Genomic DNA, 16,763 nt, shown 5'->3' on the forward strand with positions numbered 1-16,763 from the left:
ATTCAGGAACAGCCAGATGGAAGAGATGCATAGGGGAAGGTGTGGGGAAAGGGCTCGGAGCTTGCAAGCCCTCGCCAAGCATCACTCTCCATCACGTCCATGTGCTCACCAACCTGGAAACTATAGAAACTCTGTCCTTTTGGGTTTTTATGGAGGCCTCACTGCATAAGCATGACTGGTTAAATCATTGACTGGTTAAATCATGGGTGTGATTTCAACCTCCAGCCCCTCTCCCCTCCCTGGAGATTGTGGGGGTGGTGCTGGAAGTTCCAACCCTCTAATCCCTTGGTTGGCTCCCTGGCCACCAGCCCCTTATTCAGATTACCTAAGGGTTTTCCCAAAGTCTCCTCATTAACATAACAAAGGACACCTTTATTGCTCTTATCATAGGGTTTTAGGAGCTCTGTGCCAGGAGCAGAGTCCAGTTTGAAGACCAAATACAGTAGAGACCAAACCCTTGTATCTTGGGTCCTACATCTGAGGATTGAAAATATTTAGAAAAACATTTCAGAAAATTCCAAAAAACAAAACTTGAATTTGATGCATGCTGGTACTATTTTTTTGCATAGCATTTCCATTGTATTTACAATTACTTACAAAAGCATTTACATTGTTAGGTATTATAAGTAATTGTAAAAAAAAATAAAAATAAAAACCAAAAACCTCAATTAAATAGAGTTGGGAGAGCAGAATGGGGAGCTCTCACACGCTATTACAATAGCAGAGGCACACAAGAAGAAAGACTCCCCTTCTTTCCTGGCAAGGACTCAGCCAATGAAAAGCCATGGAATCTATTTACTCCAGCCCTCCTGACTTCCTTTTCCCCTTCTGCAAAAACCTTCTCCTTCCCTTCCCATTTGGGAACTTGCATGTGGCTTGCCGTGATTTTAGACCCCAAGTTTCAATTTTCTGCTCATCCCTAATAAACCCATCTTTGTGGAAGAAATATCTGAGTCTATTTGTTTCAGAACAGTATAATCTAGAGATGATTTAAAGTATATGGGAGGATGTGCATAGGTTATATGCAAATACTATTGATACACCATTTTAGGCAGGGGACTCAAACATCCATGGATTTTAGATGGAACCAATACCCTGTAGATACTGAGGGACAGCTATATGTATTGCTTATTCTAAATCACAATGTCACAGTATCTCAAAACAACCAATGTTGAAGCTCCTCCAATGCAGATAGTGTATGCTTATATAGATGACTCATGTAAGAAAACATTGGTAGACTTTGGCCGACTTCAGAAAAGAATCAATGCAATAAGTACTGCAAGCCAGTGTTCTTGTGGACCATGAACAGCAAAATGTAGTCACTTACGTCAAAGGGACCTAAAGTGGAGATGGAAGGCCATTAAGGAAGTGAAACACACATCCAGCCCTGAATGCAACATACTTTTGACCCAGGCATCCTGAGACCACCTGGAACCTGTCTTCTTTACTCCCTAGAGATGACAGTTTAGCAGCCAATCTACTACCAGCAAGTGGCTGAATGCCTGCCGACGGCGACCCGTAGTTCTGTAAAAATAACCTATGTAACTTCTCTGGGATATCTTTGTCTGTTTCCTTTATGAACATGACCATTTTCTATTTCCCTCAGAGCACATTTGAGTTGCTACACGAATCAGTGCCTCCAAGACTGCAATGCTTAAGACCGCAAACAAACTTTTTGTTACTTGCAGCGTTCAGCATTTCTTGGTTGACATTCTTGATGTATGGTACCCAGACAAGCTGTATCTGCAACACCTGATGCCCTAATTTCATCTCAGAACTACTTAATCAGAAACACTGGGGTTGGAACCCAACAATGTGTTTAGCAAGCACTGTAGGTGATTCTCTTGCAGTTAAAGTTTGAGAAACACTGCTCTAAGCCACTATCTCAATAAAAGTTTTAGGAATGATAAGGACATCTGCTTGGAATCTTTCATGACACTATGATGCCTACTGATTACTAGATTGACACAATATACCAGGCTGATTAGGTTGATCTGTTTCTTAGTAGCAGACAGGTTACGAGATATGTAAGTTATTTGATATTTATTAAATTATACTTTTTTTTTTCTTAAAGGTCTTTGAGAGATTGTCTAGATCCATACTACTCAGAGTGTGATCCCTGGACCAGCAGCATTAACATCACCTGGGAGCTTGTTAGAAATGCCAATCTCAGGCCTTCACCCAGAACAACTGAATCAGAATCTGCATTTTAACTAGAAACTATGTAATTCTTATACACATTAAAGTTTAAGATCAAATGTCCAACTTCATCATCTGACCTAAAATCATTCAAACATATATTTAAGAAGTCACTTATTCTGAGAAAATATGACACCTTAGAACTTCTGGAAATTAGTCTGTTTCCCACACCATCTGTGTGACATCATAATGGTTATGCAAAAATTATTGATTTGTGTGATTTTCCAAATCCCTGAAAGTCTATAGTAAGAGTTTATATTTGCTGAATTTTACTATTGTTATGAATATTTCTTTACATGAATTAACTGATATAATCTTTGCACCAGCATTCTGGGTTAACATTGATTTTCCATTTCACAGACAAGAAATTGAGGCCAAAAGTGAGTAACCTGTTCACAGTTACTTATCCTGTAAATGATGGAGAAATTATCCAAACCCAGCATGCTGGTGCCATTTTGCCTCTCTAAGACTAGGCTCTAGAATAAGGTCTATTAACACTTCCAAACATGAGATCTGACTATTAGAGGCATTGTTGTTGATCATGGTTTTTAACCAAAAAATCAAGGCTGGGGCCAAGGAAGAAGGGAGGTGAAAAAAGCTCTGTGTGTATTTTAGGTTTGAAAGTTAATAAAGGTTTAATGCACTGATTTACCTCTGAGGCCCAGAGCCAAAGAAATATCCAGAATTCTAAGTAACATAAAAGCCTAGAGTTACAGAGTTTACCATGGATCTGATTTTTTTTACATTGGGTGGTAACTTAAGTCATTCTAAAGAAATGGTTTATTTGTTTTTATTATTCTTTATGTTACTAACTTATAACACACATGCCTGCTCTCTAAAGAGTTCTAAAGAGTTTGTAAATAATGAAAAACAGGTTCCTAAAAGAATAATTTTTAAGAGGAAAAACATACATTTATAAGTGAGTGTCTACGAATTGGATGTACTACAAATTCACCATGGAGCCACTTTAATCCCGAAAATACAAAATACTGGACAATTTAGAAGCTATGTTATAAATATGAATACAGAGTAGAGAAATTATTTTGAATGTTCCTTGGAAAACCAAGAGATTTTTTTAGCACCTGGACTGAATTTGAAGGAAACTGGACTTGAATTAGAGTTTTGTGTGGGAACCAAGAAAAAGTCAGTGGTTTTGGCTAGATGAAGTGATTTATTTAAAGCCAAAACTTAACATAAAGCTCCTGGAATACCAACCTATATGAATTGGCTATAAGAGAAGGTGGTGTGTGTGTGTGTGTGTGTTGTGTGTCTGTGTGCATATGTGTGAGCATATGAGGGGGAGAGAGAGAGAGAGAGAGGTTTTTGCAATGGAAATGTCTTTCACAATTCACTTCGCTCACTGTTTTATTTATAGTCTATAACCTTACTTTCTCAAATAGCCACTGACCAGATGACAATAAAAATTAAAACAAGAATTGACAAAAGTGAGCTTGAGCCTCTATTAATCCACTTTGCACAGTCTTTAAATTATTTTCCTGAAAGTAAGTGTAAAATGTTATACAGTTTAGGAAAAATATACAAAACTATGTATTAAGCACTTCTATACATAAACGGGTGTATCTAAAGGACTTTCTATAAGAATGCTCATTAATGGAATGTTACTTTTAGATCAAGACCTTCACTGGGAATAGACAGATGAAATATTGTAAGCCAAGATGAAACAGTGAAATAAATAATCTATCCATTGAATGGAGACAAATAAGTAAGACAGTCTTATTGGCAATGTTGATATCTAAGACAAGACCTCAGTAGACAGATGGGTGAGAAGTGTGGCTACAGGAAGAAATAAAGTTGTAGAAATACTTACTAATCTGAGGGCTCTTTTCCCAAGTTTCTCAAAAGGCTATACACATGTTTAGGAGTTTTTATATGAATATTTCACAAATGCCAGGTAGTTTTGTAAATCTATTGGAGACTGTCTTTTTTCATCCTTGTTACTAACAGACAGGGCTTCCTGTATCCTAGAGTTCATTAAGGGGATAACACACATTTAAGAGCAAAAATGTGTTAGAACCAATTGCCTGTTTCAGTGTTGACACCACACAAGAATCAACTGTAAAAGAGTTTCCCACTATTCAGACTTTTTGAAAGTAGAACTATGAAGAGGAAAAGTACTGGAAAATATAAGGAGCCTGAAATGTTTTTATTAAAGTGGGCAGTAGCAACCCAGTCTTATTAATTCCTGATTCTTTTGCTCAAATATTTGAATTGAAAATTCCAGCTTAAGTGGAAACACAAATGAGTAAGGCTCTTAACAGGAAAGCTATATTATGACGAGAGGTCTAATAAGGAGGGAAAAGAACAACGGTATTCAGAAGGCAGTGCTGCCATAAAGATAGAGTTGATTCATTCATCCATCCATCCACTCACTGTTTATTGAGTAGCTAATGTGTGCCAACTGTGTTTTTAGGCACTGGGGTGAAGCAGGCCAACTTAAGAGCTGCATGGTATCAGTCTTGCCTTTCTGTGCATAGGAGTTTCTCATTCCCTGAGAGGTGTGAGCTAAAAGAGGTTCTGGGTTCTCCGGCAAGTGCCTGGGTTTTTCCCACATGTGGATTAAAGCAGTGGTTCCCAAACTTGGTTGAAAATCAGAAACACCTGGGTGATTTTTTTTTTTAATACAGATTTCTGAGCTCTGCCTCAGGCCTACTGAATTAGAATAATTGAGGTTAGGGTCAAATATCTATATTTTCAACAAACCTTTAGATATTTCTGAAGGATGAACAGGTTTGAGGGCCAAGAATTCCACGTCCATCCTCTCAGTACTTTGCGGGTTGTCTTTGTGATCATCAGGCTCTTCATTAATAATGAAAAGATTGCTCCTAACAGAGTTGGGGAACCAGCTGTCTTTAGTGAAACATTAATATAGAAACTCCTAAACATGGGTATAGCCTTTGTTTAACATCAGATAAAGAAACCTAATAGTCCAGTCCTGAATCCAGTGCCAAACAACAATGGTATTTAAAGTCAGGGTGATTAAAATGTATAGAATATCTGCTATGTAACAGGCAGTCTATACACTTAATCTCATTCAAGATCTCTGGATGCATATGGCATCTCTGACAAGCCCTAATAGAGGTACAGCACAGACCCCTTGGATTCTAGAGCAAGGCTCCACCATCTGTAGGAGGAGCCCATTTGCCATTTAAAATATAGCTCCTAACATGCCGCTGGGTATGAAGAAATTCATTAAGTCATTGGTTCCCAGAAAGGTGAGTACAGGATATCATTGCTAACTAAATGGACAGCTGGCACACCACAGACCCACCTAGATGTGGCCTGAGAGACCAGTGGTGAGGGGACATCCTCCCCAAGGGAGAGCATAAGCAGTGCTCTTGATTGCCCACTTTGCAGAGACAGACATGGATAGAAGTTAAGACTGGTGGGCAGTGGTAGATTGCTTAATCAGAGAGATGGAAAGAGCGTCCTTGAAAGACTGTAGACAAGGGAATGAGGGGAAGAGGCATATGGAAGGTCCTGTGGTAGTAGCACAAAGTGGGCAGATCAGATAGTATGCACCATGGAGTAGGCCTTCAACAACCAGGTCAACTGGTGACCTGCCCAGAGGAGGCCAACCGTGCCCTCTTCAGCCACGCAATGCCTGTGCACTGAGCATGTGGTGACAAGGATGGCAGCCATGCATGGCCCCACAGACTGGACTCCCTCTCTCTCAGGCCGTCCCATTAAAGTTCTGCCAGTGCTGAATGCCAAACAGCCCAGCAACAACAGAAACCCACAGTTTGGCAGGTGGGTGGCAGACTGATGATACCATAACCCTTCCACCCTGAAGAAGGCAGTGATGCATTCCTGCTGGAATTTATACCTATTCTGGGTATGGATCTGCCTTTGCTCTTTACCATCAAATACTTCCTCCAATGCCTAGTCCATCTTTGTGCAGATGCAACCTGACAGTGCTTCCCCTTGGATCTGGCCCTGGACACCTCCTTCTTCCCTCCTCAGTGCTTTTCTGTCCCTGCAGCATGAGATGGACATTAGGCTCCATCAGCATTTATGTATGTACTATACACAATTTCCAGGGAATCAAGGTTCATGGGGCCACCCCTGAGAAATGGGACACAGAATCCAAAGGATGTCTTTCCTGTCCTTCTGCCATGAAAACAGTTCTGAGATGCATTTCTCAAAGCACCTTGGAAGGTCCCAAAAGGAACAGGAACACTTGAAAGAGATGGAGCGATAGTGTGAGTTGATTCCTCTTGACTGCATTGTACAGAGTTTTACAATAAAGATATGAGCTCAGGTAGAAACTTGCTGGTTTTCAAGCAGAGATCAGAGAGGTTAAAATGAGGACCCTATGACATGAAAGCTGACTGTCTTAGGTCCCAAATAGTAAGAGATACGACTGAACAAGATTGTCCAGTCATAAGAGTCCCAGTATTTCTGAGTTAAAGAAATTGGCTCAGCTATGCAGCAAAAATCAGATTAAGGGGAATACATTTTCACTCAAGTCCATTGTTTAGATTAGCTTAAATCATTGCATTAGAGAGAGAGGTATGGGGGTGAAGAAGCCAGGCAATAAGGCAGACTTGGGAACTAGTCAAGAAAATACTTTTTTTATTGTGGATACTGGCACATGGAACTGACTGAAAGCAAATATATTAGAAACCTAACACATTTTTAAGAGATTATGTTGCCAAGGAAGCCACCGGTTGGCTTGCAAAGAGTCTGTGACTGTTAAATGTTAAAGCAACTTACAGTCTCTCAAAACTCGTGAGCAGGATATGGTCTAGGAGAGCTCCTGTTCCAGAAGGAGGGCATCCTCTCCCCCAGCCTACTGCAGATACAGCTGTGGAGGATGGTGGATAAGGAAAAAGCTTCCAGAGGGCAAGATGGGAGCCTTAAGTGTGGTTCTTCCCAGGTATCTGTCAGAGAGGCTTCAAATGACTACCAGGCAGGATTTCATTACTGGGTGCTATAACTCTCCCTTTTTACCTTATTTTGAATGGGCGTCTTTATTGATGTTATGCTGTCCCTGTTAATATACCTATAACATGCGTGCATGCGTGTGTGTGTCTCTGTGTGTGTGTGTGTGTGTTATTTGTGTTGGAGGGATGGTAGGGAATAACTGCTCTTTCTAGTTCATGGGCTGCCTGTCCACTCCATGGTGCTACGTCATCTGGATTGCACATCACCCAAGATCCAGGTCTTTGAGCTAGTGACTGTCGCTGGATGAACATTTGGGAAACACTGGGTCATCTCCCTTGGGGAAAGGGTAAGTACATTCTCTTTGTAGACAGAAGAGTGAAATAGACATTGGGTGAATTGTGGCAGAGTCTTACTTGTCAGCTAATAACCACAGTTGCCTTTTCTTCTGGTTCAAAACTGTACTACAGTTTCCCACCTTTCTTGCAGACAGCTGTGACCATGTGGTTGAGTCATGGTCAGCAGGACGTGGGTGTAGGTGACGTACACGGCTTCCACTACCAAACCATGAAATACTCCTCTGTGACTATGTTGCTTTCTGCATTCTGTCTTACCCTCTTTCCAGCTGAGTGGAGAGGGCTTTGAAGTCCATCATGAGAAAGAGACACACATTGGGAAGAAGCTGGTCCTCTAAATATAGGCTACTATGCAGCCTTTAAAAAGAATAAAGCCATCATATGTGTACAAACTTGCAAATGGGTCCATCATATATTTTTAAATTAAAAAGGGAGCTGTAGAGCAGGATGTATAGTTTGATTCCATTAAAAAATATCTGTGTGTGTGTGTGTAAGGGAGAGGGAGGCACTGTTTGAGTGTGTACAAAATGTATAAGGTACGTATACTTACAAGGCAAAAAAAAAAAAGTGTTAGAAAGAATGTACACCAATCTTGTAAACGTTGGCTCTCTCTAGAGAATGAGATTGGGGGAAGAATTTAACTTATTTTTGTTTCTATATTCTTTAAATTTTGTTTAAGCTTGTATCCCAATTATAATGTTTTCTGCTCCCTATAGGATTTAATAGAAATAGGTAGTCTCTTTTTATGTATTTATTCTTTTTAAAAATAATTCTTCAAAAAGAAGCTGAGCCTTCAGGGGCAGAATGGGTCTATTTCCAAACCTCTTTAAGAGATTTGTCTACAGTTGGCATAAAAAGACAACTTTGCACCAGGAGAAAAGAGAATATTCCTGTCAGCATGTGGTACACACACATCTATAGATTGAATTTTTCAGTGTAGCAGGGAAAGGCAACACCAATCTCTTAATTCTTTCCATTTCTGTGGTCCTCTCTGTCTTAACCAATTTTTTTCTCTTCCGTTTCTCTCATGCCTCTCTCAGCTCTAACTGCCAACAATTTGCTCTGGGCTGCCAGATGCCAGAGAGAAGTGAGTCTGTGGATGCAGAGTTGTGCAGGTGAGTGCAAGTTGGTGGCCAAATACCCAGCACCTTCAGGATGCTCAGTGCCCAAATGTGGTCCTGCAGACTGGAACCGAGGCACGCTCTTCAACATGTTTTCAAAGCTCAGATCTGAGATGAGAACAAAGAGGTTCTGCCTGAGAGGGCTGTGGAGCATCCTGAACCAACACAAGCTTGTTGTCCTCATGGTGTTACAGGCAGGAGAACACCGTGGGCTGCAGTCAACCAGCCAGGGCTGGGATCCTGCATCCACTGCATCCTGGACATGGAAGCCAAGTGACCCAGCTCACCTCTCAGCTGCCTTTACCTTCCATGTGAAAAGCTGCAGAAATAATATTGTCCAGCTCATGGAATGATTAAGGTTAGGTGAAGAATGTGACACCAGATAAGCACTCCTTCTAGCAACTCTCTCATTTTTTATAATTATTATAAAACCCTGACTTGGATACATCAAGGTAGATGACTTCCAGATTTGTTTCAAGCAAGTGTTCTTCAAACTTCCAAGAGCAGCACATTAATGAGTCATGAAGTCAATTTAGTAGGTAGTCAGCATTGAAAAAATATAATGGAATAGAAAAATAATTTTTAAAAAACAGAAGACATAGCATGTAAAAATCTAATGTCAAATGCATTGCTTACTGTGGTCTGAGGTCAAGTGAGTTTGAAAAACAATGACTTGAAGCCAAACAAAAGTGACAAATGGAAAATTTTCTCCAACTGTCCTCTCTGTTCTATTCAGTTCTTCCCCTTCCAGGTAAAATGAGCAGAAGGTGAAGGGCTTTGGAAACCAGCTGTAATGATAACTGGTTTTTTTTTGGTTTTTTTTTTGAGAGGTTGATAAAATGTACAAATATTTTTTATTTTATATTGGAGTATAGTTGATTAACAATGATGTGTTAGATACAGGTGTATTTTGATAAAGCGTGAGCATGCTGGGCTGATGTGAAAAGTCAGAGGCAGTGGTTAGAGTTCATTCAAAAATCTCCATGTTCTACCACTTCCCAAGTATATGGTGCAGGGGATGAGGGTTTGTTAGAACTAGCCAGGCTAAGGATTTAATTTGTGTTTTTGTCTGAAACTTTTCCTATTAATTCAAGTACTCAGAACCCTGACAGAAGGCCTTTAATGTTCCTTTAATTCTATAAACGCATCACTTAAAATTCCTACTTTTAGTAAGTAATGTTTGAGGAGAAAACATGTTTAGTCTTCCAAAGTGAGTGAAGAAAAGTGAATCATTTTGAATTTTTATTTTTCTGAAACATTATAGAGTATGTCAATGTTTATGGATTTTTGTGTCCATTTCTACTGTTTCTTCATGAATATATATGTATTTTTGCTCTATATAGGTAGTCAAATACAATGAAAGCAAAACATAAGAATTATTGAAAACACATGGGAGAAAACTCGGTTTGGAAGTAGAATTAGGTTGCTTGCGCTGGCATTCTTAGGGAATTTATGCCCAAGGAATTGGTTACCACTAACTTGCAGAAACTACATTTTTTTTCCCGGACACCATTTAATATGGAAAAACCACTTATAAATAATCATGATAGTGTAATTGTATATATTGTTGTTGGTTTAAGTTACTTTATTTGGTATTTCCTTTTGTAATGTTATGAGCCATTCATTATAAATACCTTTAGTTCCAACAGAATTAGCCACTTAGTATTAATCAAAGAGGAAGATTATGTAGAATATATGACTCAACATATATCATGCGATTTTCCTCTTTGTATCATGATTTCAATTGAAATATGTCTGTAGTGCTAATTATAGAAATTCCAAAGAGAGCCCTGTTGGAATCAAACCATACACTCTGAGTCATATGTTTATTACCTAATACATAACAAATCACAATTTTGATCATATTGGCTAATGTGTATCACTTTAGTATCTTTAAAGAAAAATAGAACAAAATTTTAAAAATGTGTGTATCTGTTTATAGTTAGATATATACAGATATGTATCTGTCAAAATTTGTATAAATATAAAGATTTTTTGCAATGAAATGGTAAATGTCTGTTATTCCTTCCTGGAAATGGTGCTTGTGGTTTGGTTACACCTAGGATCTTATGAGCCAGGGATGTTTTGGGACTCACATAGTTGCATGGATTAACCTTGAAGGTAGATGATGGAGAGGTCTTGAATTAGTGTGTGATCACATTGTTAGGCTTTTTCCTAGAAGACTTATAGCCAAATCTCTCTCAACCACTTGTTCCCTTTGAGACTGTAGACAAATTATTTAAATTCCTAAATCTGTTTTCTTATCCCTAAAATACTGTACATAATAACTTTAGAAAATGTGTTTTCCATTCCCTCATACAGGTAGATTAGCAGACATATTAAAGACCAAGGGGAGATAACTAAATCCAAGGGTAAATACGTTTTACTTAGGTTGGGACAGCCATATAGTAGATTGTTAACTACCCCTGATGAATCCAGCTTTGGATATACACATCCTTCTCACCGTGACTGTGAGCTTGGCCATGTGACTTGCTTTGTCCAGTGGGGCACTAGCAAATATAGCAGAAGCAGATGCTTGACAAGTACTTGTTCACTGGGGATTAGCTGCTAGGGATGCTGCCATCACCATGAAAGATCCAGGGTCTACTGCTGCAGAGGTCATGTGGAAAAGAACCACGCCATCCCAGCCAACAGTCCTTGTTAAACAACACCTGAACAGACTGGCCTTGGTCTCACCACCAGACGATTGTACCTTCATGAGAGACCCCAAACAAGACCATCAGAAGAACCACCCAACTGAGCCAAGCCCAGTGAGAAGAATTGTGAAGAAATAAATAATTATTTCAAGCCACCAAGATTTGGGTTGGTTTGTTACTTGCAATAGATACCTGTTACATTCCGTTATCTGGTAGGATAAACCTTTTAGGCTCTTGATATTGAAATCAATGTGACACCTAGGAGTGATCAATCATATAAATTAACAACATGTATCACTTGCAGATAAAAGTGTAAAATAGCAAATGTGCAAAGCATAATCAGAAAATAAATTTTAAAATTAGAAACATAGAGTTGACTTTGTGACCAAATTTTCTATGCTGGATTACTACTTTGTGCTGTATAGACAAAAACAAGAAATATATTATATATGTGTGTGTGTATATATATATGTATATATATATATAATTGGGTAACTTACTGAAACATGATTTTCTATGAAGCATATGCTGGAAAATCTTGCACAAGGATTCTTCACTTTGGGTAATGGTCCTACAGGTGCACTGCATTTGAAGGACTGTCCCAAGGGTACCAATGTAAGCTGCTTTGCAGTCATTACTTCCGGAGCAAGTGAGGTCTTGCTTGCTTAAGGTACTGATGCAGGTCTCATCCTCATGGCACTTTTTTATCACATGCTGCCAGCACTTTGCCTGGAATGTTCTATAGCGCCTCCTAGAAAGAGTCAGGAAATGGAATTAGTCTCTGAATAATATTATTTCACACTAACATGTAGTGTTGCCTCACGTAACGAAAGACTGACATAAAGCAAAATACCTTCTAGATGCTTATAAACATAGTTGAAAACTAAGTTTGTACATTTAAACATCCCAACAGAGAGTGCAGAAGAAAACTTGTGAATTATTTTCCTTTTGTGTTGAAAGACAGAGGTTAAGTTTAGGATTCCCTGGATGACTCTTTCTTCATTACTAATTTTATTTCACTGGGCGATGATTTGTAGTAAGAACTCCTTGCAAGATTTATTAGCAATAATTTCTGAAGCAGAATGTGGTTTTGAGACTAGCATTTGGCCATTGACTCCCACCAAGTGATTTCAGAAAAGTCTCTTGACTTTTCCAGAGAGTTTTCCCACAGGATGGGAGGTACTGTATTCTTTCTCAATATTTCTAGGCAGACTAATTAGAGTTAACAAAATGCTCTGAGGTTCTCTGGCAGCATGAGCTAATTTAAAGCAAAACATGAGTTTATTTAATGGTCGAGATAATCCATTAGAACCATATCCATTCATAACTTTTCTGACTACATATATCATTCTTGCTGTATTAGCATTGAATAAAATCTGGATAGTGTACAATAATTTCATATTTGGAACTTTCACAGTAAGAAAATCTACTTAGTGGAACCAAGAATATTAATCTTCCTATTTATCATGTATAATTATTTTTTTCGCTGTCTTGAATATGTCACCATCAAACATGTATGAAAACCCTCTGAGTACATGTCATTTGTCCTGCGCTTATTTGCTTTCATGATGTTACTCTGCTTAAATACATAAATCACATTATTTTCAATAATCTTGTATTTTAAGTCATCTTAAAGGAATCAGCTTTTAAATACAGTGGTAAAAATTAATTAATATATTAGAATTTATATTTAATAAAATACAAAAAAGTTTTTGAGCATATAATTCTGAATCCAGAAGAACAAATATGTTCCTTTAATGCAATTAAGGGTTTTATATATAAGATGTCATCTAGATGTAAGCATTGGCAGTATTGGTTGTCATCTATGAGGTTGACAGGTGCCATTTAGTCTTTCTTAAATATATGTTTTACAAATTAAGTTGCATGATTTATCTCCTCATAAAAGTTATTTCATTCAAAAAAGTAGTTGTGAAATTTTGCAAAAATGATGAACTGAAGGGTATTTAATTAAAAATTAAAATATTATAAAAAGTACTTTGGTATACTTACTATCTAAATTATTTGAAAAAATTAAATACGGCAAAATATTTTATATTATAGAAATTTTGTTTTATGTTTGAAATGTTTTGCTGTGTAGCTGTTTCATTATCCTTATTTTCTCGATATACTGAAATTTTTTATTCTGGTTTATTACTTGAACCATTAAATATTTAAAAGAGTAAGTTTTAAAATAGAGTTGATTATTTTGTTTTTAGTTTTGCTATAAGTTTCTGGTTATATTGTAAAATGTAAGAGAATATGGTCTGTGTAATTTCTACACACAGAATGTATTACATTTGCCTTTGTGACCTAATATATAGTAATACTTTGTGAATATTCCTTGGCACTTAAATATGTCTATTGTGGAGTTTTGCTTTTAAAAAGTAGGTAAAATTTCTTGTAAGCAATTACTTTTTTTCACTACTTTCTGGAGTTCATACATATGGAAAAACAATGTATTGTAATTTCCTGTAAATTCCTAAACATTTATAATTGGCAAAATATAATCTCACCTCCCAGTGTGTATCTGTATTGGGCAAATTAATTGAAAAAAATAGTTCTTTATGTCATCTTCTTTGGCCTTTTCAAATAAACAGAGGAGTTTCAAGACCAATCATGAAAAGAGTAAGCGGGCACAGGGACAGAAGTTGTATTTTCAAATCCAATTGCTCTGCTTTGCCCCATGTATAAGGGCTTCTGCAGGAAAGATCCATGATAAAGTCTTAACATTCTCACTGAAGAAGCTGTTTTTCTTTGGAGATTTTTTTTCCATCTGAATTACATTAAGGATAATTTAATATAAATACTGGAAATCTCCCTAAGGCAAAATCTGCTTGAGAAAGTGATAGAATTTGTCTTTTCATCTTGACAACTAATATTGTATAATATTTCCATCACCTCTATAAAGTGTTCATTCAGAGACTATTTGCACATGGTGAAAAGAAAAAGACCCACAATCCTTACTCCCTGAATTAATACATAAAAAACAGGAATTACATAAGAAGAGACATATCTCTGTATATTAAAACATTATAAAAATTAAGTAAGTACAGATACTCAAAAGTAGAGGGAAATGAGATGAAGTCTTTTGAGAGCATATCGTGTTCCAGACCCTGCACCAAGCACTTTGGAGAGGTTGTGAAACCCAGGCGTCCTTGTGGAGGAAAATCACCAACTCTATCAGTCAGTCTGAGGATGTGTTGATGCCAAAGTGAGGTTCATGCAAGAGTTTGTGTTTCAGAATCCATCACAGGGCTTCTCAAGGATTGTAGCAGTGGATCCCATCACTCGACATTAAAATATGGTGTTTGATAGGGAAACTCAGATATATCATCCTGAGAAAATTGAATACTAATAACTCAAAGATAATGATGTAGAATATCCGGGGCCCTGGCAGTGGAATCAGGTAAAGCTTGGTACCGTCCATGGAGACATCTGGCATTTTTACAGGGATTACTTTAAAAAAAAAGTGTCCTCTGGCTGGGTAAAATGTTATTTGGTTTCACTGCTAGTGAAGATAGATGATAGACAGTAATATTTTATTTGTGATATGAGAAAAATAATGCAATCAAAGGTTTTTACCACATTTCATTGATTATAGGAGATACCATTATTTTATTACAACGAAAATCACTTGTTGGCAGTTGTTATTGTTTTAATTTAATACTTTTTGTTTTTGGTCACTGAGCTTAAGACGCATTCCAAACATGTTAGGGATATTAAAATGTGCAAAAATTTTGCATCTTTGAATCAATGAAATACAATAATACACTGAATAAGGATTTTTGAGATATAAATGAGTTTGAAATTTTTTAATTTCATTGTAAAAAATATTTTTATTTTATTATTCATTCAAGAGAAATAATTAGTAAAACTTAAAATAACTGATAAACATTTGCAGGAAAAGATCCGCAAATAAAGCTTTCTTAAGAACTTTGACATTCTATATAAGTTGAAGCAAAAAAAAAAAATAGTCAATGGTTTAGCACTCTGCTGAGATCTTTACCCTTTATCTTACAGAATATGTGTTATAGGGAAGCAGTTCTCTTTTTTTGACAAATGTTTACAAGATCTGCAGCTACTTTGCCAGTTGGAATGCCTGACAGTAAAGGTGTGAGGATAGTTAAAAGGCGGAAGGAAAGCAGTTCACCAAGAATCAGCCCATTCAGGAAGTGATGTCATTAAATCTCATTTGCCAGTGGTTCAAGCAAGGTGACAAATGTGACAAATCTTGCCCTGAGCTATCACAGCTAGCCACTTCTCCACACTAAATGTTTATTTTGACCTTTAAAGGAATTTGTATATATGGAGTTTTATTCATTTAAATACAATTAAATAAAATAGTCCCTAATAGAAGGTACTGGGCAAACAAATTAATATGAATTTCTTGGGATAATTATCCCAAGAAGAAGCAGAAGCTTCATCCCAATTAATGCTGGTTGTTAAATAAAGCTCCTTTAATGTGATAATATCAATGTTACAGGTAGTTTTGATTCATCAAGTTTATTCAGTATCCTCTTTCTTTCCTCCATCTTCTCACTCATGTCCAAAGAGGCTCACTTAACTGTGGCTTTCTTACCACACAAAAGATCAATTCACCTTGAATATATAAGGAAATGTGTTAACGAAGACCACAGTGAGGAGAAGAGAAAGCCAAGTTGTTGGTTTCAATTTATGGTTTCCAGGAGGAGTTACCTGCAAAGGTAAAGTCTAATCTCAACTAGCAGCCAGAGTGGATATTTTAACAAGTGAGCACATCATTCACACCTCTGCTCAAAATCTCCCAGTACCGCTCTTATTTCTCTGAGTAAATCCATTCTCTATTCCTCTTTCCCTTGTGCACTCTACCCTCCTTGCCTGAGATCATGCCACACACATTTCTTCCTCAGCACTGGCTCGTCCTTTTTTTGGTATCTCTTCTTTCCGATATTTACTGAGACAAGCTCATTTTCTCACTTATTCGACTCTGATAAAATGTCTCTACTGGGGCCACCCCATTTGTATTGCAATTCTTTCACTCTTTCTGCCCATTCACATTTCCCCTTATTGCACGTGTGTGTGTGTGTGTGTGTGTGTGTGTGTGTGTGTGTGTGTGTGCTCCACAGGGCAGGCATTTTTGTATCTTGTACCCTGATGCCTAAAATAGTAGTAAGTGCCTGGTTTTTTTTTTTTTGCGATACGCGGGCCTCTCACCGTTGTGGCCCCTCCCGTTGCGGAGCACAGGTTCCCGATGTGCAGGCCCAGCGGCCATGGCTCACGGGCCCAGCTGCTCCGCGGCATGTGGGATCTTCCTGGACCGGGGCACGAACCCGTGTCCCCTGCATCAGCAGGCGGACTCTTAACCACTGCGCCACCAATTAGCCCCTGGTAATTATTTTTTGAATAAACAAATACATGACTAACATCATCACCTCGAGAATTAAGGATGAGAGGTTGGGAAGAGAAAAAGGGTGCATTCCTGACACCATGGCACACGTGTGTTGGGGAAATCCAAACTCTAGCTCTTTCCTCATCTCCAGCCTAAGACA

The 16,763-nt window shown here is 37.9% G+C and overlaps 1 protein-coding gene across 1 annotated transcript in view; it reads right to left on the reverse strand.

Annotated features, from left to right (window-relative positions):
* Positions 1–16,763, reverse strand: part of GFRAL (GDNF family receptor alpha like) — a gene marked incomplete at both ends in the record, with an annotated part of 54,784 nt that overhangs the window by 19,058 nt on the left and 18,963 nt on the right. Inside the window, 1 exon segment of the mRNA XM_082848398.1 lies at positions 11,736–11,986. Coding sequence (XP_082704524.1) covers positions 11,736–11,986 — 251 coding nt within the window.

Source organism: Leucopleurus acutus (genome assembly GCF_964270905.1).
Source record: "Leucopleurus acutus genome assembly, chromosome: 10".
In the NCBI taxonomy this organism is placed as follows: domain Eukaryota; kingdom Metazoa; phylum Chordata; class Mammalia; order Artiodactyla; family Delphinidae; genus Leucopleurus; species Leucopleurus acutus.